Raw genomic sequence first — 26,789 nt, 5'->3', positions numbered from 1 at the left:
GTTTTTGATCTTTGAGGAGAGCAACCCCAAGATATATCATGGTCAGATTCACCAAGATTGAAATTAAAGAAAAAATGTTAAGGGCAGCCAGAGAGAATGGTCACATTATCCACAAAGGGAAGCCCACCAGACTAACAGCAGATCTCTCTGCAGAAACACTACAAGCCAGAAAATAGTGGGGGCCAATATTCAACATTCTTAAGGAAAAGAATTTGCAACCCAGAATTTCATATCCAGCCAAACTAAGTTTATTAGCAAAGGAGAAATAAAATCCTTTACAGAAAGCAAATGCTGAGAGGTTTTGTCACCACTGGGCCTGTCTTACAAGAGCTCCTGAAGGAAGCACTAAAAATGGAAAGGAAAAACTGGTACCAGCCACTGCAAAAACATACCAAATTGTAAAGACCATCGGCATCATGAAGAAACAGCATCAACTAACGGGCAAAATAATCACCAGCGTTGTGTAATCATAATGACAGGATCAAATTCACACATAACCTTATTAACCTTAATGTAAACAGGTTAAATGCCCCAGTTAAAAGACACAGACTGGCAAATTGGAGAAAGAGTCAAGACCCCTCAGTTTGCTGTATTCAGGAGACCCATCTCACTAGCAAAGACACACACAGACTCAAAATAAAGGGATGGAGGAATATTTACCAAGAAAATGGAAAGAAAGAAAGAAAAAGAAAGGAAGGAAGGAAGGAAGAAAGAAAGAAGGAAGGAAGGAAGGAAGGAAGGAAGGAAGGAAAGAAAGAAAGAAAGAAAGAAAGAAAGAAAGAAAGAGAGAGAGAGAGAGAGAGAGAAGAAAGAAAGAAAGAAAGAAAGAAAGAAAGAAAGAAAGAAAGAAAGAAAGAAAGAAAGAAAGAAAGAAAGAAAGAAAGAAAGAAAGAGAAAGAAAGGAGGGAGGGAGGGAGGGAGGGAGGGAGAAAAGGAAGGAAGGAAGGAAGAAAAGAAGGAAGGAAGAAAGAAAGAAGCAGGGGTTGCAATCCTTGTCTCTGATAAACAAACTTTAAACCAACAAAAATCTAAACTGCTTTCTAATGATAACTTCAAGTTGTTAGCAGACTTTGTTTTACTTAAAACAGGTATATCAGTCAGGTTTCTACCAGAGAAAGAAAGAGCGAGCAGGAAATACATACTAAGAAAAGTATTGCAAGGAATTGGTTTAAGTGGTTATGATGGCTGGCCAGGCAATTCCAAAATCCACTGGGCAGGCCATTAAGGGGCAAGCTGGAGCTCTCAAGCTAAGTCCACAGCCATGGCAAGGCAGAATTTCTGCCTCAGGGCAGCCTCAGTTCTGCACTTAAGGCCTTTTATCTGATCGAATCTGGGCCATCCAAATAGACTATGGCAATATCTCTTACTTAAAGTTGACGGAATATGGACTTTAGTCCCATCTATAATATACCTTCACAGTATTACCTCAGTTGGTGTTGGATTGAATAACTGGGTGCTGTAGCCTAGCTAAGTTGATACATATAACTGACCATCACAAAGCGTATTTCAAATCAATCACTTGAGACAGTATTGACATGATTGCTTATTCATTTTAAATAAAAGTGAAGTTAAACTTCTACATAGCATGAGTACATTTTTGATGGATTAGAACTTTATTTTAAACAAGAGCATTATGAAAGTCATAAGCTGTTATGAGTAGGTAACCATTTCTTCTCAAGGTTCTCTCCCTATTAATTTTTTAATTTCCCGGAAAATCTCTGTAATCCCACTGCCTCAGTAATCAACAACAGTGCCTATGAAATGATGAAAAAAATGAACAAAATTAGATCAATACCATGTTAACAAATCAAAGCGAGCATGAACCTACTTAAGGAATGACAAAGGCCTTATGTTTGAAGCATCTCTTTGCCATCTTGTTGATGTGGTTGAAATGCTGTGTATTAACCTGATATTTTCTCTATGTTAGTGTTTTTGTACCCAATCAGTTTTAGTAGATTTTTTCAAGTGTTGTTTTGTGTGTGCATCTTCCCTGCTTCAGGTACTGTTGTGGACCCTATGAATATACAATTAAAACCTAAATAATATTAATAACAAAACAAGAACACATTCAATGACAGTCTCAATATATGTCTTCATGGAGCTTCCAAACTATTTTATAAAATTAGAAGCTTCTTTAGAGGACAGAAATTTGTGTTATAAATATCATTATGCGGGTGAATTTATCAAATGGTCTAATAGTACTATTTATTAAAGGCAACTGTTCATTCCTTGCAATAACTGATCCTTTCTAACCATCATTTAAAATATCATCTCCTATTAATAGTAAGTTTGAATTCCCCTTACCACTAAGTACTCATCTTCCTATGCAAAAAATTTTCAAATATGTAATTTTGTACAAGAGCATAATTTCTTTTATTATGCATTTTTTTCTTGGCACCAAATATTTGCACTATTTCAGATGAATGGGGGATAATGGTTACATTTTTATCTTTATCAGGGTTGTTTAATTCCTTGAGGTTTAAGGACTTGATCATTTAGTCTGAGTCTCAAAAATATCACATGGTTTTTTCACAAATATCATTTGTTTTACAATAATTTATCATGTTAATGAGCTACTTTGAGCTTTTGGTAAGAGGAAAGTCACTTACATCAAAAATTTTCATATATCAGATGAATGATCCGTGTGGCCTCTCTAGTTTACCTGTGTTATCGGTGCTTTTTAAAATAAACCCTAATGTGATCATTGTGCACAATATTATGCCAAAATTATCATAGAGATTGATTTTCTATATCTCTTGTGTGGAAGCTAATGCAAAACAAAATATTCTTGAAAGATAGTTTGAAGAGACCAAAGCCCTAATATTTTCTTCTGAAGTGCATTGGCTTTGGATTCTTGATTTTTGGCCTAAAGAAAACATAATCACAGACCATGAATGAATGATGGAGACATAAATTTTTAGATTGACTGTTCTTGATTTATAGACATGGCTCTTCCAAAGAGTAAGGAAAAATGATCCATGCAATTTTTGATTATTTCTTCATCATTTCTACTTTATATTCTGCATCTGCCCCTAGGCTATTTACATGGACATATTTTTATAAAATGGAAAAAACTCATAAGAATTATAAAAATTGATTTTATTTCTTGCTATGATATTTCTACCCTTTTAGTCAAAATAATCATTACCACAATAGTCACAAACAATGTAAAGCATGTCCACTATTGTTACAATTTTGCTGAAGCTTTTTGAAACCCACGTAGGAATACTTGGTGCATAGTAACTTTCTTCCCCACTGTGGAAAATTCTTTCATAGGACTGGAGAAAGGAAGTCAGTACAGTTTCCAGGTGTCAGCAATGACAGTCAATGGCACTGGACCACCTTCCAACTGGTATACTGCGGAGACCCCAGAGAATGATCTGGATGGTAAGACTTTTTCCAAGTTACTATCACTCTGATTATCTTCTTGTTACCTCAGCTTCAAAAAGTGTCTTAAAAAAGGAATGAACTCTAATTTTGGTGACATTCATTCTTATTATATGTTCATATTCTAAACACAACAGGGAAACATTAGTGAATACATAGTCTTCAACAATGCCACGTAAATAATGCTAGCCCATGAATGATGTAGCATTGATTATGCAATAATCATGGTCCTCATAACAAGTTATTTGTTTTCAAGATCATCTGAAATAAGGTATTTTCTTCTTATTTTCTTTTGAATAATCGGCCTTAACCATTTCATCCACAAGAATTAGTGTAATGTATCATAGTAATCATGAACTATAACTACATAATATAGCTCCTCTTGCCTTTTTATGAGGCTTTTGAAAAACATCTATATGTATTTTTTTACTTGCTTATGATATTATTATTACCTTTTCTTGATATAAAAAACAACCTAATTTATTTGCTTAGCTGATAGTTGTCCTGAAACATTCATCAGTAGGATATTAGGATTCATATAAGATTAATATATTAATAAATTAAATATAAGCAAACTCCTGAAAATCAGCAAACGAGAAATTGCTCTGGAAATAAAAACATCATGACTAAATTTTTTAAATAAAATTTAAGAGGAAAGGGTAATGAAGTGACAGAATAAAACATTAAATAATAAAACAAATATATAGAATTAGAGTTAAAAATTTAAAAAGTAAGAATTCATAAAAATGAGAGGTCCTTGGAAAGAAGTGAGATATGATAAGTATTCCTAAAGCTAGATAATCAAAACTAGTGTCAATTAAAGGTAGATATAAAGATAAACTCATATGTATTGAAAATGTGACAGTACAAGATAATTGCCTATTATAGCTAACATTGAAATTCTCTTATTCCTTAACTGATACATCTGAAATTATTGCAGTAAAAATTGAGAGTAAAAACTCTATATTACCTTATTTTCCCTTACATTTTTAATCTCTCTTTCCATGTCTTCCTCACTTTCATTCTTTTCCTAGTTCTTTTATTACTCTTTCTCATGTCTTCCTTCCTCTTTCTGGAACTCCTCCATCTCATTCTCTTTCTCCTTCATCTTTCTCTTTTCCTCTTTTTGAATTCCTCACCATCATTCATGATTTTTCTATAGCCACAGATTTGATTTTACTAAATAATTATGGTAGCATTAAACAATCAATAGTTGATATTTCCATAATAATATTAATCTCTGCCATGTGACTATATATTAATTCAATGAATATTTATAGAAATCTTGCTAAGCATCAGGCACTGTGCTGAGCTTTGATAAATAATAAATAAGAAACACTTGGTTCTTTTCTCATGGAGCTTGGAGTATAGCAAAGATAGATAGACAGTTTAGGTGAAGTATAGGAAGTTGCCATTGTTATAGTTAAAACCTGATTGGGTACTTGAAAACTGTAGTTCAACTTAGGATGGATGGATGGATGGATGGACCGGCAGGCAAACAGACAGACTTGCATTTATATTGAGAACTGAAGGATGAATAAGAATTAGGTATGCAAAAAATACATTGGCAGTTGAGGGGAAGGAATAGAGAGTAAGGTAAATGTGGTTTTTGAAGTCAAGACAATGATGCTGTTTGGGGACTGAAAAAGGCCATCAAGAATGAAACACAGAGATGGCATATGATGAAGTTTGTAAGATAAGTGGGTTCTAAATATGACAAGACAAAGTTAAGAATGTTAAACATTGTCTAAATGTCATTAAGGCAATAACTTTGTTTTAGGCAAGTCATCAAAGGTTGATTTAAAAAATAGTGACTTAATTAGAATTGCATTTTGTAGAGATTACTCTGGCTGAAGCATGCACACACAAAAAAATGTATTCTAAGTAGGCAAACACAGGCAGTGACTTTAAGACAACCCCAGAGGTAATATAGGAGTTTACAAAAAAGTAACTTGGGGCTTAGAGATACTATTTAACTTGTCTTAGGTTATATAATTGAAAAGTTGTGGGACTACCAAAAGTCACATTTCACAGAGTTCATACCCATTGCTGATAGCTTAGAAAACTTTCATTCATGTATTTATTCAGCATACATCTCTTATTAAAGATCTATATATGCCAGATATTACATTAGGTACTAGAGATTAAACAATAAATAAAGTCCCTACACCCAAGGAGTATAAGTTTTATTCAGATGGAGGTAGAGAGTGATAGGTGCTCTGAAGAAAAAGCATCATGGTAGAGGGGATAGCAAGGATTAGAAAGTACTGATTTATATAAGGAGCTGAGAAAATCTCTCTGTTTAGATAAAATATGAACCCAGACTTTAAGGAAGTGAAGGGGAAGCCATGTGAATAGGTCAGACTAGAGCCCTCCAGGTAGAAGAAAAAGCAAGAACAGTCATCCTGAATAGAGCCTAATTGGTGATTGGCATCCTTCTTGCCATATATATCTCAAAGTCATGAGGTTGTAATTTGTCTTATGTAAAAAATAAAAGGGTGGCCACAATAAACTATGTAAATAGCTACTTTTTTCTATTCTGACTTATTTACCTGGTAATTACTTTTTAAATTTTATAGATTTATGTTTCATCCTTTCATCTACCCTTATGAAGTATACATTATTAGCCTTACATTATAGGTGAGTAACTTAAGCTATGAAAGTTTAACTAACTTAATCAAGTAGTCAGCTAGCAACTGTGGAGCTCAAAACTAGGTTTTGAGGCCAAAACAGGCAGATCACTTGAGGTCAGGAGTTCGAGACCAGCCTGGCCAACATAGTGAAACCCTGTCTCTACTAACAATACAAAAATTAGCTGGGTGTGGAGGTGCACACCTGTAATCCCTGCTACTCAGGAGGCTGAGGCAGGAGAATTGCTTCAACCTGGGAGGCGGAGGTAGCAGTGAGCCGAGATTGTGGACTGCACTCCGGCCTGGGAGACAGAGCCAGCAAGACTCCACCTCAAAACAAAACAAAACAAAACAAAACAAAACAAAACAAAAAAACAGGTGTTGTGCATTGAGGTCCAGTGTAGGGGATCAAAGAAAAGCCTCCACTAATCCCATAGAAATGACCTGATGACCATAAACACAGTGATTCAAGGCAAACAAACGATTCTAAGAAGTGAGATCATATCATTTACCCAAACCTAAGGGGTGTATCTTTTACTGGAAGGAGAGAAAATTAATGAAGCAGAGGTGCTAAAGGTCTTACAAAATATCCAGAATGAAACGGACTCTCTACTTGACTTATGTGCTCTTTTTCCTGACTCTGAATGAGTCACAACTTAAATAGAACCAAAATATAAAATCACCACTTATTGGAAGACACAAAATTTTCATTTAACTCCATGTTTTTCATATCAATGCAGTCTAACTATAATCCAGTTTATGCATCTATTTCAATCAAGAGTCTCTATGGCATGCTCATGAGAGTCTTAATAAATGCTTTTAATTGGATTTGTTTGAACTTTTCTACATGCAGCATTCCTTCTCTTTCTTTGGGTATGGATGTAGTTATTATGAAATATAGTTTAAGAATCTACAGTGTGCTGAATCATGGGGAGTACAAACATGAAAACATCAAGAACAGCTCTATTGAGACCCAGACAGATAATGGCTGCACTGATTAGAAAAGATTTCATGAAAACACATAGAACTTGAACTAGAAACTTCAGGGAAAGGGGGTTCTGTCAGCTAGGATTGTAGGGAAGTATGTGTAGGACAGCACAGAAGACATTTGAGATTGTTCACATGTAGACATAATGAAAACTAAAAGCCATTTCAGAGCACTTAACTGTGTAAATGTGTGGCAAATGTGTTTCACTTGCTGTAACAAACTGTTAGTTCCAAAGGCCTTCTCAATTTATTGATCCATGATCACTTTCAACTGTGACACTTCCTAAAAGTGATTTTGGTTTCCTTTCTTTCCTTCTGGTTTTATTCTTTTGATTGCACCATTCATATATTAAAAAGTGTAACCCTTGATAGAAATTAATATTTGAAGGAATGAACAAGATCAGTAGAGGTCACTAGTAGCTACAAAAGAAAATTGAGCCTGCTAGTTTGCTCTGTTTTAAAAAAGATTTACTTAAATGTTCATCTCATTTTAATGTATTTGTGTAAATGTTTAAATCATAAAATAAGATACAAATGACTTGCACCAAAAGTTTCTTGGGTGATGTTGGAAAGCTTTGAGTTCTAAATTTTGAGTCCTAAAGCTTTGAGTTCTAAATTTTGAGTCCTGACGCTCTGTAATCATAAATTTCCATATAGAATTGCTTTGATCTCCCAAAAATTAAGGATAAGGAGAAAAAGCAATCATTTTAAACCACATAAAATGGGAGGATTTCTTTGCTATAGCTGAAGATATCTGTGTTGGAAGGTAACTGCATCATTAGGCCTCTCTGGATGCATTATGTTGTATAACTTACCACCCCCCCCCCCCCCCCCCCCCCCCCGCGTCAGAGCCTGGTGGTGATCCCCAAGAGAATGATCTACTCATTACTCCATAACTCTGAGCCCTGAGAGTCAGCTAAACAGAAACAGTGCTATTTGCAGATTGTTAAAGGAAACCCCTGCCTCCTGTGACTTCTGTAGTTCCTCTTGCCTTCCCAACTTGGCTTAAGGAGTGTGAAGATAACTGTAACTCAGAGAAATACCCTAATTCCTCATGGATTGTCCTTTTAATTAGATGTTTTGTTAAAGCAATTATAAAACCAAACCACATTGTTCAGGTTTCCCTGGAAAGCACATTGCTATTTTTGACAGCTGGGAAGTTTTAAAATATTTATTTTGTACCTCAAAATTTCAGCTTAAAAAAAAAAAAAAAAAAAAAAACAAGATCATTAGAATTCCCCAGGGTTTTCATGTAAATGTCTTGCATAAAGAAATGAGAGAGTTTGTGATAGAGTTCAACAAAATATCCTTCAAGAAACTGAGCTTGGAAATCTGTTTATGCTTTTTTTTTTTTGGAGTGAACAGGTGGAAATTGCTATACACTATAAATAATCATGTAATTTAAAATCAAATCTCTACCCTGAAGTGGAGGAGTTTAGCTATCAAAAGTCAGCAGTGCAGACTTAAGAAAGTGTAATGGTGATGCAGCAAAAAAATGTGAACCTAGGACCTGGCCCTAATTTCTTGCCCCCAGGAAATAGGTAATTAGCCTTATTAACCCAAACTGGTAATAAATGGGTTCACTGCAAATTCATTTCATTTAAGAATTAGGGTAAGGAGTGTAGTTTACACCAGTGAGCAAAAGAATGTGTTCTTCTGGTGATTTCACTTGATGTTAGTATGGGATTTGGTGTGCACAGAGGAGTAAAGGTGGCATGTCATAGAATAGATTTTCTTTCTTGTACTTTGATGGGGACCATTTATGATATTCCATGTTGCTAATTGACAGATAGCCTTGGGGAATTTGATGGACCAGTGGTACAGTAGCTATTCCACTGTGAAATTTAAGACTCAGCACCTTATTATCATTCAAGTGAATTTCATCTTACACGTAAGAAGCATAGAAGGCAAAGCAAAAACTGATTTTTAAAAGCAATATAGTATCTGTTTCGGTTCCTGGGCAAGTGGTTTTTCAGAATCTCAAAGTTCCACTGTACAAAGGATGGCACAGGTTGTTTTGACTTAGATAAATGTTCAAAGAAATTGCAAGTCTTTTACTTGGTTATAACAAACTTTATTGTGCCCATGGAATGTCTGATCCTTCTATGGCTTGCTTGACTTTTTTCTAACTACCATGTAAAGGATCAGGTGGGTTTTGGAGTCTTAATGACTAGGTTTGGATCCAGCTCCACTTACCGTATATTCTTGGGCAAATAACTTTCCTATGCCCTGGTTTTTCTCATGTGTAAAGAGGGCATAACAGCAGTATCCATCACAGTGGTTTTTGTGAGAATTAACTATGATAATGGCAACAAAGTGCTCAACGGTGTGTTGTTCTTTCTGATTTTTCTGGTTTTGATAAATAAGTAGATCTCAGACTTTGACTGCAGTTTGTTGTTGTTTTTGTTCTTCTTGTTGTTGTTGTTTTAGACAGAATCTGGGTCTGTCGCCTAGGCTGAAGTGCAATGGCGTGATCTCAGCTCACTGCAGCTTCCACCCCTCAGGTTCAAGTGATTCTCCTGCCTCAGCCTCCCGAGTAGCTGTGATTATAGGCGTCCACCACCACACCTGGCTAGTTTTTGTATTTTCAGTAGAGACAGGGTTTCACCATGTTGGCCAGGCTGGTCTTGAACTCCTGACTTCAGGTGATCTGCCTGCCTTGGTGCACTCCCAAAATGCTGAGATTACAGGCATGGCCACCGCACCTGGCCATGACTGCAGTTCTTTCTGACGGTAATATGAAATACTCAGACCATTGATCTTATGAAACTTCTCCTTGTTCATGATGATAAAGCCTTGCTGTCTACATTTAGGGAACAGATGTATTCATTTATGTTACAAAAGGAGAGTGTATGTTCAGTACATCTTAAAAACTCATCATCTAATTAAGGTATAATTTAATGGGGCATCAAATAATTATAACAATAGATTGAGGAGGGCGTTTTGTGGAATTACGCAGTTTTTAAAAAACGTATTATAGGAATATAAGCAATCTTTCAAAATTGTATTGTTTTTACAAAAAACTAAAAACAAACATTATGCTAAATGGTAAACTACTAAACACATTTGTTTTACAATCCAAACAAGCTTAAAAACTTCCTATGATTTCTGTTATTCAAGAAGATAGAGGTTTTGGCAAGAAAAACAAACTTTAAAATTCATAACATTTTATTACAAGAGGAAAGAAATCTTATAAATGGTGTTATTGCATATTTAAAAATTGCAAGAAGCTGCACTAAAAACATATTAGAACCAATAAGAGAATTTAATAAAGTTATATGTTTCAAAAGCATAGCTTTTCTTTTAATAGCAATAATTAGTTTAAACATTGAAAAGAAATGCATTTATAAAACCACCTAAAATATAATATCTAGGACTAAGTTTAACAAGATGTAAACAAATGTGTATCATAAAAGATATAACATTTTACTGAAAACTATAAAACAAGACATGAGTAAATAGCAAGTTACATATGTTCCTGGATGAAAAATCTGATCATTATTACATTAGTTATTTCCAAATCAATGATTAATTTTAGACAATTCTAATCAGAGTAAATTTTAAATGATTAAAGATTTTCTGGGGTGAAAAAAGAAATTTATATGGAAGAATAAATATAAAAGAATCCCAAGAAATTTTGGAAAAGGATAATAAATACTAGCAGTTACTATAAAGCCTGATTTAAAATCAGTATAGTACTATCTGACATTGGAATGGACAGATCAGTGTAACAAAACATAGAAACAGCACCTATCTGGGTATATTTGAGGAATAAATATAAAAATAAAGCCACTTCTCAAGCAGCAGATTAGTTACTAAATAGTGTGAAACTATTGCCAGTACTTTTAGTAGAACAGAAAATGTTTTTCTTCTCTTACATCAAACTGGTTGACAGTGGTTGATTCTGGTGATGGAACTGAAGGCAAAGGAGGGTGAAGTCATCATATCTTATATAATTCAAAAATAAAAGGCCACAGGTGGCTGTAAGGATTTTGTCATCATTTTTTCTTCAGGTATTTTTAAATATAACAAAGGTGGGTTACTCAAACACAAGTCTTTTTATACAATTGGAGGTTTTGAGCTGATCTTTCAAATTATCATTTCCCTTAAGACTGATTGTATTCTTCACTTTGTGACTAGTACCAGTAATCACTTGTCATCCAAGCCAAAAGTCTCCCTATCACCCTCAACTCCATTTCACTCCCTGTCAATATCCATTCAGTCACCAAGATCTGTAATTTCTACCTTCGTAATAGATTTGGAATCCATCCTCCCTTCTCCACACCCACCACCACACTTTATGTCAGGCTCACATCATTTGTCACCTGAAAGTAGCCTCAGGTTTGCTATTTTCTGGACACCTGTTTGCTCTCCCTCCTCTCTAGACCCCATAGTGTTGTCAGAGTGATTTTTTCAGAACCAGATCTGATGATGTCAATTCACTGCTCAGATTCTTCTCCATGTGGTCCTTCCTTCAGCCTCAACTGTGACATCCCATCCTGCCTGCCTACCTGCACTTCCCTCCAAGTTCACTTCCTCAGCTGCATGGTGGATCAAGCTTTTGGACTTAGCGTGCTCTTTACCCAAGTATATTTTCACATGTATTTCGCACCTGCTTGTCCTTCAAAACTCACTAGATGCTTCACTTCTAGGAAGCTTTCTCTTATCTGAGTTTCACTCAGATGTCTTTTCTCTAAACACATTTGGACACTCTTCCCAATAAACTTGAAACAAAGACCATGCTTTGTCTTGAATTTCTGGATATTTCACACAGTGCCTGCTACATATTACTCAATAATAAGTGAGTGGGTGAATGTAAAATATTCATAGCTGGGTATTTGTGAGAAATGTGTAACACTTACATAGTTTGATTCTTCACTGATTTTCATCATTATGTACAAACTCTAATTTCAGATAAATGAGCCAGAAATATCTGCTGCTCTCTGTTGTATTTTTTCGTAAATGTAGAATGCATCCCTTTTTGCTTATGTACAATATGAAAATGAAAGCCCTAGTTTTCTAGAAGACAGCTTGGCATAAGATTTTAAAGTTACAGTGGTGTTTTTGTTTGTTTGTTCTGGGACAAACCAATAGGTCTGTAGTTTTGAGAGCATACAATTTGAATCCACTTTGAGGAAAACGAGCCTAAAGATTTCATTTAGCAAGGACTAAGATCTCTGTCTCCCCATACAGAATAAGTTTTATGGTTTGAGTGGCCATGGAGATTATTCAGTGTAAGGTAGCTGATCAAATGCCTCATGGTAGAATATTACAAAGTTCTAGTGACGTTTTGTGATAGTTGAAGCTGGTATCCTTAAACTCTAAAGTGAGAGAACAGTTCCCAGATATGGAAGGGCTGGTGTCTGCAGCTGCTCCTTGAAAGCCACATTAAGAGTATTTGCTCTAAGAGTCAGGATTACTCTCACTATTTCAAGAAGTCAGCAGTTTTTAAACAAAACCAAACTTCACTATATTTTCTCTGTATTCTGTTGGACATGCCAACTTTCTACCCTATATAGGCATCTTAACTTCCTGGTGGTTGTTGCCAAATCAAGAACTTGATAGACAGAGACCATGCTTGTCTAATTGTTGGGCCAAAAAAGGGCTGACTCCTATCTGTAATCTGGAATTGGGATTCTGCAGCTTCTCTGAGCAAGAGAAAATCAGGGAAGGGAGGAATCTTGATGGTTTTTTAGGATAAACTTTGGGCATGTCATCGAGGGTCTCTTCCCTAAAAAGTACATTACATTTTCCCCTCATTTTCCTTTTGAGTTATAATCAATGTGAGGCAAAAGCCAGTGTACAAAGGTGCAGAGAGGATGTGGATTCTGGTGAATTATTTTAGTATTTACCTTTGTTATCACTAGGAGTAAGTATGTTGATATCGAGGATTGGAGGACATAGGGGAAGAAAGATTCCCTATCCTTAGATCTGCCAGTTTAATTGGCTTAGATTTAGGAGACACATATTTTAAGAATTACAATTCATTGTTGTGGTTTTCAAGGAGTAGAGCTGTCAAAACTCCCTTTTAAGAGTGTTGTCTATGTATTCATTGACTCCTGTTAGACTTCTACATTCTTTTTCTATCGAAGCAGAAAAAATAGTAGTTAAAAATAAAACATGAAATAAGAACATTAGGTTGACACAAAACTATTAAGATGAATAGAAAATGCATATTAAAAGTAAACAAAAAGACAAAATGCGTTAAAAATTACAAAACAGTGTTGAACTGGAAGAACTTGTGGTAGTAACAAAATCTGTAGAATAGCTAAGAGTACAAACTATATGTGAAATGCTAAATGAGAAAACATTTGTTAAATTAATGAGTATGACACATGAGTAATAGGTCTCCATAAAGTTTAGTCATTATTAGGAACAAGAACAAAATCTATAGGGTTTAAAAATTTTTAATGATACAAATCAATAAGTAAATATTAGTATGAATAACTGATTTTTCCATTCATAGAGGGGAAAATGTTAATGTTCATTATTAAAATTAGTAATGAGAGATTAGGGGAGGGCTTGACTGTAAAGGGGCAGCCTAAGGAAATTTTGGCGGTGATGGAATTTTTCTGTATTTTGACAGGAATGATGGATACCAAAATTTTACTCTATCAAAACCCATAGAGCCATGTACCACTAAGTAAATGTTGCTGCATATCAATTTTTAAAATAAATTAAAAATGTATATTCCCAGCCTGGGCAACACAGGGAGACCCCATTTCTACAAAAGTTTTCTTTTAAAAATTAGCCAAGTGTAGTGGTGTGTACCTGTGGTCCCAGCTACTCAGAAGACTGAGGTTGGAAGATCACTTGAGTCCTAGAGGTTAGGGCTGCAGTGAGTCAGAATTGCACCACTGCACTCCAGCCTGGGTGACAGAGTGAGAACCTGTCTCAAAAAAAAAAAAAAGGAGAATATTGTCAAAATATTAGAAATAGGATGGTAAAACACTATAAAGTAGAGTTAAATGGTGAATAGAAGTGGTTTTCCACTATGATAAATAAACAAATAACCTTTAAAGTTTATAGAGGTGAGTGGCCTAAGGGAAGTGATGTCCTTTGGTGAGAACACGCCCTGTCTATAGAATTGAACACATTTATAAGTATCAGACCTGCCTGGAAAGGCAGAGTGTGGGTATATCAATTGCCTTATATAGTTTGCTGTAAAGAAATATAGGCTGTTAAGGACTAGAACAAAACTCTAACAAAACGATCCATAAAATGCAGCATGCTAAATGGAGAACAAATATGTGAATATTTGTCAAAAGTTACAACTGCGTGACACAACTTGGCAGTGCCATCTATAGCAGATAGTATGTGGTGGTGACTGCTTGCATTTCCAAGATCTGGCACAGACAAATCTTGCTGTCCACTAGGAGGAAAACAAAGTATCCAGTAGATGACTGGAGTGAGGTGAATGAAGGGAAAATCACAGGTGAAGAAGGTAGAGAGATAAGCGGAAAGAGAGATCATTTATGGCCTTTTAGGCCATTGTAAAGGACATGGCCTACAATGTGGTTTGGGAACACCTTGGGGGGTTTTGAGCAGAGCAATAACATGATCTTAATTGTAGTTTTGTATATATATGGTGACACTATATCTCTATTCATACACATTTATTTTAAATACCACCTATATGCTGATGGCTTCTACATCCATGTATATCTAGCTGTGACCTTTCACCAAAATTCCAGACTTACGTACCCAACTACTTCCTTGAGATAGCCACAGGTTTGACTAATAGGCATCTCACATTGAACATGACCCAAGGAGATCTCACCTATTTTTCTTCATTTCAGTTCATCAATCAACAGTTACTAAGTCAAAGACCTATGGGTTATGATTAAATCTCCCTTTTCCTGCACCACTCACATCTACTCTATAGCTCTGTTAACTATACGTTACACATGTCCTAAATCTATCCACTTTATATCATCTTCACAACAGCCACCTAGACAAGTGCCAAAGCAATTTTACGGTCTCCACGTTTCATTCTATGCCTGCTCTCCAAACTTCTTTTAACCCAGAAAAATAGAGTGATCTTTCAGTAATATCAATGAGACCACACTTCACACCTTCCATCCCTGCCAGTCAAGACCATTTAAGATCTTCTCCTTCTACGTAGAATAAAACCTAACTTTCTTACTTATCTTGACTTGCCTTGCCTACAGTAACCTGGTCTGTAAGTGACTCACTCTCTTTTTTCTCTTTTTATAATTGTTTACAATTATGGACAAATAGACATAACCTAAAATCTACCATCCTAACAATCTTTAAGTATACAGTTCAGTGGCGTTAAGCAAGTTCATGTTGTCATGCAGCCATCACCACCACCCATCTCCAGAACTCTTTCCATCTTGCAGAAGTGAAGTGCTGTACCCATTAAAAAAAATCTGCCAACGTCCCCAACCCCCAGCCTCTGGCAACCACCATTCTCTTTTCTGCATGAATTTAACTTCTCTGGGTACCTCACAAAAGGAGGTTTATGCAGTTTTTGTCATTTTTTGTGATTGGCCTATTTAATTTACCATATCGTTGCCAAGGCTCGTGCATCTTGTAGCGTGTCTCAAAAATTCAATTCTTTCCTTTTTAGAGGCCAAATAGTATTCCATTATGTGTATATACCACATTTTAAAAATGCATTTATACATTGGTGGAAACTTTGGTTAGTTCCACCTTTATGCTATTGTAAATGATGCTGCTATCAACATGGATGTACAAATATTTGTTTGAGTCCCTGCTTTCAACTCCTTTTGCATTTCATACTTAGACGAGGAATTGCAGGATTATATGTTAATTCTATTTTAAATTTCTTGAGGAACCCTTATATGGTTTCTTTATAGCAGCTATGCTATCATACATTCCTACTGGCTGACTGTCTTTTTATCTTTTTCATCCTCTCTCTCATCCTTGATGTTCCAGATGTGATGATCTTCCTCGATTTCTCTGAATATCAAACTCATCCCTGCAGTAGAGCATTTGCAATAGTTTCCTCTCCCTGCAGAGCTCACTACTCCGATGTTTGCTTGACAGGCCCTTTCAGATCATCCACCTTAGACTCAAATGGGGAGAATTTCCTGGATGAGTCAGTGATTGTCCCACCAGCATGGCACTTATCAAGATCTCACGATTGTCTTGTTCATTTATTAGGACTTATTTTTTGTCTTTCCTCTCCCAACACTATATTTTTAGTACCTAGAACTACGACTAGTATATAGGAGACACATAGTGGTTGTTGAAATGTCACAGGGATTAATATAATACATGACCTAGTGTGCCGCATGTGAACATTACACATTAGTGGAAACCTGTGTAACATGTCTACATTAATGTTACAAAGAATACCATGTCTACATATCTGTTACAAAGAATAACATGTCTACATATGTTATATATGTTACAAAGAGTAACATGACTACATACATGTTAGAGAAAATAACATGTTCTTTAGAACCAGAGCATACAAAGAGATAATCCATAATTCAATAATATAATCAAGAGTGGCAATTGACCTAGTTTTCTTGATCATTGAGACTCTAGTAAAAATTTGAGGCCTTGTACTAGTCTGTTTTCATGCTGCTGTTAAAGACATACCCGAGACAGGGCAATTTACAGAAGCAAGAGGTTTAATGGACTCACAGCTTCATGTAGCTGGGGAGATCTCACAGTCATGGCAGAAGGTGAAAGGCACATCTCACATGGTGGCAGACAAGAGAAGAGAACTTGTGCAGGGAAACTCCCCTTTATAAAACCATCAGATCTATATTCATTGTCATGATAATAGCATGGGAAAGACCCATCCCTGTGATTCAATTACCTCCCTATGGGTACCTCCCACAACACTTAGGAATTGTGAGAGCTACAATTCAAGATGAGATTTGGGTGGGAACACAACCAAACCATATCAGGCTTCATTAATTTAAACATTTCAGGCAAAATGTGCTCTTTGGTTTCAAATTAACTCAATAGCTACTCTACTACTCCTCTGTGCTTCATATGTGCAAGCAGTGTCTTAGAGATACTTGTAAAATGTTTCATGTACTTCTAAGCAGCAAATTTCAGTTGCAGACTCCAAATAAGTAATAGTCATATTATATATCTTCCACAGCAAATTTTCTAAATTAATATTTTATAGTTCATTCCAATAGTAACCACTTTCCTAATCCATAAGGTCATCTATGTTAGAGAAAACTCACTCAGGTAGCATAAAAGGAAAATTGTTATTTCTGCCTTTGTATTAAGTGAGTGGGCATAAATTGGCTATCATGGATTATGAACAATCTCCTGGCATAGTTATCATGATGATGAGGCCATATATTATGAATGGCTTGGGTCTAATACTACCTCGATAGGAACTGTCCTTTTGGTCCTGTGAGTTTAATTTGGTGATAAAGGGTCATTAAGGCTGGGCATGTAGACTCACATCTATAATTCCAACACTTTAGGCGGCCAAGGCGGGTGGATTGCTTGAGTCCAGGAATTCAAGACCAGCCTGGACAACACAGCAAAACTCCATCTCTACAAAAATATAAAAATAAAATAAATAGATAGATAAATAAAATAAATAGATAGATAAATAAATTAGCTGGGCATGGTGATGCCTGTATGTAGTCCCAGCTACTAGGGAGGTTGTGGTGGGAGGTTGACTTGAGTCAGAGGGTTAGAAGCTGCAGTGAGCTGTGATATCACCACTGCAATCCAGCCTGGGAGACAGGAGAACATCCTGTCTCTGTCTCTCACACACACAAACCTAATTAGTATTTAGATGAAGAGGCAACATATCTTCTTATGTACTAACTTTTTTTCTGATATTAAAAATTATTTTGAGGCTTGCCTCTAGGATTGAAACATTTTCATACAGTGAAGGATAAAGGGGAGTCTTACATTTTAAAAGCTCCTCTTTTTCAAGAGCCAGTTGGTGTATGCATTACAATGATATGTTTAAAGCGCCGATGAATAAAATTCTGTAGTTACTAACTTAACCAATTTGCAAGAGAACTATTCGTTGGTTTTCAGAAATATGGATAGTTACTGTTCTGAAAACATTTTAACAGTTTAAACGGTTTTCCCTTTTATTCTAAAAGATGTTAAATATTGTCATTCAAATCATTATGATTTCATATTGCTTTTAAAAAGTCATAAATGCAGAAGATCTAGTTTATTTTCTTAGTGTATGATTAGGCAGATTATCTTGTTGTTTTAAAAGTCAGTGCAAAAACTTCAAATGTGCTAAACAGCACTGACTGAGAGTCCATTACATTTCAAGGGCACTGGTGAGACTGTGGCAATAGGGTTGAAAAGTATTAATCCATCCTTTTCATCTCTTTTATTACTTTTACTTAGAGTTTATATTAGGAAATACTTCACAAACATCGTGTTTCTGCCGTTAAGGCTTATATCCACATTTGAGACATAATTTTTTATGATGTCTTTGCATATTATATCATAGGCTTTTTTAGGGCAGACAAATAATAGCTTCGCTTTTTGCTCACAAAGGGCCATCTTTGGGGAAAAAGCATCTTTAGAAAATTCTGTCGATGTGGCAACTTTAGAATCTTTTGAAAAGCTTTAGAATCTTTTGAAAATGGTACCTATTTTGAAAACTTTAATAAGAACATGCTTCCATCTATCACTTAAGCTGGAAGTGGGAATGCTGCATATGAATAAGAGTGGTGGGGACTGTGCCAGTTTTGGGTACTACATTGAGGAAAAAAAGTAATATTACCTCTAGTCATCAGATTTCCTTGCATAATTTGGCATATGTTACCTTCAGAGATTTTCTAAATCACTGGACACAGACATTTCTGGAACATAAATAATGAACAGAATCACTTGAATAAAATTCAAATCACTGATGTTTTTGAGTACTTATTAATTGCCAAGAAGTGTGTTAAGCACTTATTGAAGTTTGGATGGGCATATTCTTTCTTACATATCTTTGCATAATACTTCCCTGATTTTCAAAGAAGAGGCTACATGTGCTTGTATTTAGCCAATCAAAATATTTATCATAATCTATTGTAACTGCCTTTTTACTTGCCTGTTTCTCATTAGTCTATAAACTCCAATAGTCCAGGTTTTGTGTCTGCCATATTTGTTCTTCCTATATCCTGAACATTATAGGTACCGAGGCTCAAATCTCAAACATAATAGGTGTTGTATACATATTTGTTAATTGGCTGGGTGTGATGGCTCAAGCCTGTAATCCCAGCACTTTGGGAGGCTGAGGCAGGTGGATCACGAGGTCAGAAGTTCAAGATAATCCTGCCCAAGATGATGAAACCCCATCTCTACCAAAAATACAAAAATTAGCCAAGTGTGGTGGCAGGCACCTGTAATTTCAGCTACGCAGGAGGCTGAGGCAGATAATTGCTTGAACCCAGGAGGCAGAGGTTGCAGTGAGCCGTGACCATGTCACTGCTCTCCAACCTGGGTGACAGAGTGAGTCTCTGTCTCAATAAATAAATAAATATAAATTGAATAATGATTGGTGTCCAGAAAAAAAATATATTTTTTTAGGACTAGGAAACAGGGAAGAATGGCAACATAAAAATCAGAACAATTTATTATTAAAACTTACTAATTTTCAACACACAATTCCTTTAAAAGAAAATGTATGTCAGGGTGGCATGCACATTCTCTTTTTAATATCTAGCAATATTTGAGAATTTATTTGCTACTCATAATGAGTATGATTGTACGAATTATCTCATTAAATCTTCTCAACACCATATCTTCATTCTACAGGTTAGGGAACTGAGGCTTAAAGAGGATAAATAATATCTCAAAATCTCACAGACAGTTAGCATATAGTACAAGTTTGAACTCTGCTCTTTCTTACTTCCAGAGCTCAGGCTTTGAGTCAATCAATATTTGGAATGCCAACTTAATCAGAAGGGAAACTCAGAGAAGTGAAATATTTTCATGAGGACACAGAGCTAGTAAACGACAGAACGTGGCATTACTTTTCACAGGTCCAAAGGTTGTGAGGCGTTAATCCAGGCCACTTTCTTTTTTCTTTTAATAATAAATGCATTTTTCACTGATTTAATAAACCATGAATCAAGTACAATCCTAATCATGCTGGACAGATCATGGCCCTTAACTGTTTCTCCTGACAATTACATAAGAAAGACTGGTTAATTTGTTTTTGTTTTTAGTTAAATCGTAGTAAATAATCATTGGATAAGACAGCATTGACGTTTTATTCTCCATTCTATTATTCTTACATCTGCCTTGGTTTTTACCCTTCATTAATGATACCTAAGAAGAAACATGTAAAAAGAAAAAAGCCCAGATAAGACACTCTTTGAATAAAGATGCATTGATGCTACCTACCATGGCCATGGAAAGAACTTGGTATTCTTGTGTGCTTAAGAAATTTTGTGACAGTGAAATCCAACGTAGAAAATGTATCACATGCTGAAATAAAGAGTGACTTGGGCAATAGGTGATGCATTATTTGTCTTGCTTAAATGGTGTTCTGCCATGCTACATTTTCTGTTATGAGACATGCTGATGATGCCTCTTTTTGAATGCTAGAATCTCAAGTTCCTGATCAACCAAGCTCTCTCCATGTGAGGCCCCAGACCAACTGCATCATCATGAGTTGGACTCCTCCCTTGAACCCAAACATCGTGGTGCGAGGTTATATTATCGGCTATGGCGTTGGGAGCCCTTACGCTGAGACAGTGCGTGTGGACAGCAAGCAGCGATATTATTCCATTGAGAGGTTAGGTGAGTATCTGCGATTTGTTTATTCTATTAAGGGGAATTAATGATTTATTTTAAATAATTTTATTTCTTGGAAAACTGTTCCATGGGATTGTGGTTTCAACTTACAGCATGTTTTAACTCTGAAAGCAGCTCTCTATCAACACACACACACACACACAGAGACGCACACATACAATTTCTTCTTTGAATTTGGAATTTCAGGAATTAGATCAAGAGAGATCTGTAATGGGAGTTGCTCTGGTGTGTGCCCTTGCTTATGGGTTATAGGATACAAAAAGTGCATTGGGCCATTTTTCTTTTTCCAGTGGTCAATGGAAACTTCTGATCCTAATAATTTCTGTAAAAAGAAAGTCAACACATTTTTCATCTTTGTTCTCACTGGGAAAATGTTCTGTTAATTTTTCTTTAACCTTGAATTATCTAGTCATAGCGCCTTCTTTTCCCTTAATATTCACAAATATGAATGTTAAAGACTATGTCATTATGACTGCAAAAGAAGATGAAAGAAGGAATTTTCAGTCATGACAATACATCAGAATGATCAAACTCCATCCTGCATGTTTCCCTGCCTCTACCGATCTAGGTTTTCTTATTGTGCTCAACTCAACCTCATTTTTTACTGAATACAATGCTTCAGTTGTGATATTCTGAATTCATTGAAAACTTGTTCATTGAGAGAGGTCTAATGTGTGTAAAAGTGTTCGTATTCATTTTAGATCTGATTTCCCATAGTGCTGTAGGAGGTTATATTATTAACACAGAGAAATAAAGTAAATATGATGTATCAGGATGCCAGTAAGTTAAATAATTTTCATAAAGCAAAATGTAAGTTGATTCTACCTGTTGATTTCATACCATATTATATGACCCCACTGGAAATGCAGCTTGATTGGGCAGGCAAGGTGTAGGGGGTGGGGGGATTTGCAATGTCTCTCACAAACAGAACATTTGTGATGAGAAGCCTGATTTGAATTTGAATAACTAAAATGCAGTAGCAAGAAAAGATTTTCTCAATAAAGGAGGAAAATTACACTGACCCATTCTCTCTATAATTGCTTCAAACACTAATAAGAGAAACACCTACTGAAAATCTCCATAATTTTGGTTAGCTTGGCATTTAGAAATAATATTCTTTCCATCATTTCCTGAGTTTGAATGTAAAGGCAATCACAAAACTCATATTTATGGCTGTCAAACCTATGTCAGGGGACTCCCACTTATCCATTATTCAGCATCCACCATGTTTGACAGTTCATCTTGATGCCACTCACCAGACAGAAGGAGGGAGGTCAGGAGGGAAGTCAGGACTCAGAGCAAGTCAGGAGGGAAACTGCATTGTTGACCCTATCCTTTAGATAATGATTATCTTTGTTACCAAAAAAACATTCCAAAGGTCTCCAAATTTAGTCAAGTTTAGGTGTTTGGGAGATTAACATTGGCAAATCTCCCCAAATGCTTAACAAGAAAAACAGAAAAAGTCTCTGGAAAATCTATTCTAAAGAGCTAGGAAAATTGTTAAAGGTAAAATGGGATATGAACCTGTCTCAGTAATAATTATGAATTTGCACTCTACAACTTACCTGGAAACAATAATTACACACACACATAGATAGGTATGTAAGTTCTACCAGTTGATACTCTTTTAACATAGTCTCGTGTCTTAATATGAAATACAATAATTAGCATGTTGTTCATTAAATATCCACATGGTTACCATGAACTGCCATTTTTCTAACATGTGTTTTCACTATTTAGCCAAAGTGTGTGTGAGAGACATACCTTAAGCTCTAATCTTTATAAAGATAAGGATTTATTCAAGTCTACGTTCACGCTGCAAATACATCACCAATTGTTTTATTTATTCTAGTGAGCATTAAAATTGACACATCAGTTTCTGTAGTAACTTTTTGAGAAGGTATTTATAACTTTGTTTAATTTTTAAAGTTTTTGAAAGGCAAAGTTGTCTAGTCATTACATATACATAATAAAGAAAAGGAAATTTTATGTTTTAAGGACTGTATGACAAGTATACAACTAAAAGTGAATTAAAGTAAGTTTAATTCATTTAAGCATAGGGTCAGTCATAACTTCAAGTATCATGGTTGTATATTAAACTATAAAAAAGTTATTTGTTGTATAATTGACCGATAAACCCCTTCATCTATTTCATGAGAAAGCAAGACTTCTAAACAGCATTTTATTTGCAGTTTTGACACCAGACACTGTGATCAGCTTCAGGACTGGAAATAGAAGAACATCTTGAGTAATATCTAATATTGCCTAATTAAAAGCAAACAAACAACTTGCCTACTATAGGCATAGAGCTTCATTAATCAATATTTATACTATTAAATATTTATAATTAGTCTATTGACATTTTACTCCTTTTAGTTCAATAGCCCTAGTGCCAGACTTGATATATGATATAGACACACAAGATCTGAATTTAATACTTCTTAGCAAAATTAATTTGAAACCAAACCACTTTTTAAAAAACTCACTATCTACCTACCAATTGATCTATTTATCTATCAAGTTATCTGTCTTTACATCTTTATTCACGTATTATTTATATACAGTACATTGTGTACGTTAAAAGTGTACTTTTTGGCGTTTTTAAAAGAGCATTATTGAGGTATAATATTTGTTTATTTTTATAATCTTTTCTCTAATTTATCTCAGTAATACTTTATAGTTTCAAGTGTAAAGGTCTTCAATGTTTACATTAAACTTATTCCTAAATAATATATGTAGGAATATACATATATTAGAAATACCCCCCAAAAATGTGTGTATGTATATATATATATATATTTGGAAATATATATTTGAATATATGTACATATATTTAGGACTATTTAAATTATACACATATATTTGAATATTTCTAAATATATGTACATATGTATATTATATATACATATATATTTGGATTATTTTAAATAGAACTGTTAAAATTTATTTTAAATCAATTTTTACTATAGTAGATTTATAGATGGATTATATAATATATAGATGTATTATTGTGTTTATAAATGTATAGAATACAAGAGATTTTTTAATGCTAACCTTGTATCCTAATACCTATTAAATTTACCTATATATTCCATTAGTGTTTTAGATTATGTAAAATTTTCCATTTAGTCAAACATATCTATGCAAAGAGAAAGTTTTATATTTAGTTTCTTATCTCTGTCTCTTTTATGTCTTTCTGTTGCCTTACTTCAGTGGTTAGGATCTGTAGTAAAATACTGAATAAAAGTGCTGAAAGCAGGTATCTTTCCCTTGTGTCTGATCTTAAGATAAAAAAAATTTAGTCTTTACCATGAAATAGATTATTACCTCTGGGCTCTTTATCTAAGTCTTTTGTGAGATTGAGGAAATGTTATACTCTTTCTAGTTTTCTAGAAATTCTGGTCATGAATATTCATTGAATTTTATTAGACAAATTTCTATCTTTTGAAATTATTTTTTTTCTTTTTTAAAAATACAGTGAATTACATTGATTTATTTTTTAAGGGTAACAAATCTTGAATTTCCTGTATGTATCCTGTGTGGCCATCATGTATTATCCTTTTCTTATGTCGTTTGATTTGTTAATGCTTATTAAGGATTTTTTTGTGTGTGTGCCTATATTCAGTAGGTTATATTCGTCTACAATTTTCTTTTCCTATAGTGTCTATATCCTGTTTCTCTTTTACTCCCATTAGATTGGCTCATAAAATGAGCTGGACTATATTTACTCCCCTTCTATTACAGAAAATTTGTGTAAAAATGGATTTTATTTATTTTTTAAGTATTTTATAGATTTTACTAATGAAATCATCTGGACCTGAGTTTTTTTTATAGGAAGGCTTTGATAATAGATTTAATTTTTTAAACAGATAGAGGCCTGATTTACGTACTCTCTTGTATTGATTTTGGTAAGTTAAATTTTTAATAAAATCCATACATTTCATTTTGTCTCTTGTCGACATAGAGTTATTCATAATGTTCTCTTTATCTGTTATCTATGGTTATTAATTGCTTTTTCATTTCTGATATTGTTCTTTTCTGGTTCCTTTCTTTTTTTGTGATGTCTAGACAGGGGTTTACTAATTTTGTTGATCTTTTCAAAAAAGAGCCTTTGACATTATTAACTTTTCTATTATCTATCTCTGTTTTATTTCTTTCATTTCTGTTGTTATCTTGACTGCTTCCCTCCTGATACTTATTTTAGATCTCGTCTTCTATTTCTAATTTATTGACATATGAACCTTATAATGTATGCATCCATTGTTGTTCCTCTAGGTATCATTTTATGTGCATTCCACAAATTTTGATATGTTGTATTTTTATTACCATTTAGTTCAAAACATTTCCTAATTTTCCTGTGATTTATTATTCTCCCTAAGTTATTTAGTAAGGTGGTACTTAATTTTCAAATTTTGGGATTTTCCTAGTTATCTAGTTATTATTGGTTTTCTTTTCTTCCTTTCTTTTTTTTGGTTTTTTGTTTTGTTTTGTTTTGTTTTGTTTTTTGTTTTTTGTTTGTTTGTTTCTTTGTTTTTGAGCCAGAATCTCACTCTGTTGGCCAGGCTGGAGTGCAGTGGAGTGATCTTGGCTCACTGCTCCCTCTGCCTCCCAGGTTCAAGCAATTGTCCTGCCTCAGTTTCCCAGGTGGCTGAGATTACAAGTGTGTGCCATTGTGCCTAGCTAACTTTTGTATTTTTAGTAGAGACGGGATTTCACACTGTTGTCCAGGCTGGTCTTGAATTCCTGATCTCATGATCCATCTGCCTCGGCCTCCCAAAGTGCTGGGATTGCAGGTGTGAGCCACCACACCCAGCCTAAATTTGAGTTATTAGTAGCATTTAGCAATATGTCTGATATTGCATATTGCAGTAAGGTCATATTGCATATTGCAGTGAGGTTGCAGTGAGCCAAGATCACCCCTTTGCACTCCAGCCTGGGTGACAGAGCAAGACTCTGTGTCGGGAAAAAAAAAAAAAAAAAAAAAGGAAAGAAAAGAAATATGTCTTATAAAGGATCAGCTGACTTTTTCTATAATGGACCAGAGACTAAACACTTTAGGCTTCACAGATATGTAATAGTCTCTATCACCACCCCTCAACTCAGCTATTATAGCATGAAAGCAGCCAAAGACAATACATACATAAATAAACATAGCTGTGTCCTAATAAAACTTTATTTGTGGACCCAGGAACCTATAATTTTATATAATTTATGTATATATTATAAACTTTTACATGTTATAAAATTCTGTCTTTTTTAATTTAACAACTATTTAAATATATAAAAACCATTCTTAACTCATGGGCTATACAAAAATAGTGTCCGCTCAACTGTAATTTACTGATTCTTGCTCTTAGTGATTGCTCTAGGAGATACCATCTATATATTTAATCTTTCCCACTTTATTTAGGCTAACATCGTAGCATATCATATAAAATACAGAAACCTGCAACTGCACAGGTCTCTTTATCATATGGGCTATTAATTGTGTTGTAATGGTCATATGTATTACATGTGCTTGCATTGAAAATTCCGCTGGATAGTCTTATATATTTATTGTATTATGCAGTCATGGATTTTTTTTAAGGGGAAACTATGATGTTTTCTATTTAGCCAGATATATAACATTTCTTATGCTTTTCATTTGTATCTGAAGATGAAGTTCTTATCCAGTATTATTTCCCTTTAGACTGAAAATCTTCCTTTACCGTTCTTTGTAGTTCAGTCAGGTGGCAACTTTTCTTCATTTTGCTTTATCTAAAAATGTCTTCATTCTAGTTTTTTTTTTTCATGAAAAATATTTTCACTGGATATATAATTCCACATTGACAGACTTTTTTTTTCTTTTCTCCAGTTCTTTAAAGGTGTTGTTTCTCTGTATACTTGACTCTATGGTTTTTGATGAAAAAACATTAGCGTTTCAGACCATTGCAACTTAATGTAATTATACATATGGTTGAATTTTATTTTTGTTTTCCGTTTATCAGATTGCTTTTTTGTGTCCCTGTTTTCCCTTTCCTGACTTCTTTTGGA

General features: G+C 34.7%; 1 protein-coding gene across 8 annotated transcripts in view; it reads left to right on the top strand.

Moving 5' to 3' along the window:
* Positions 1–26,789, top strand: part of DCC (DCC netrin 1 receptor) — a 1,206,733-nt gene that overhangs the window by 984,257 nt on the left and 195,687 nt on the right. For all 8 annotated transcript variants that reach the window (XM_005586668.5, XM_074022755.1, XM_074022754.1 and 5 more), the window contains exons 14-15: positions 3,277–3,387; positions 20,547–20,741. In XM_005586668.5, the coding sequence (XP_005586725.3) occupies positions 3,277–3,387; positions 20,547–20,741 (306 nt within the window). The remainder of the gene's footprint in view (positions 1–3,276; positions 3,388–20,546; positions 20,742–26,789) is intronic.

This window comes from Macaca fascicularis, chromosome 18 (assembly GCF_037993035.2).
Source record: "Macaca fascicularis isolate 582-1 chromosome 18, T2T-MFA8v1.1".
NCBI lineage: Eukaryota > Metazoa > Chordata > Mammalia > Primates > Cercopithecidae > Macaca > Macaca fascicularis.
The sequence above is the reverse complement of the archived record's forward strand: the minus strand, read 5'-3'. Positions and strand labels throughout refer to the sequence as shown.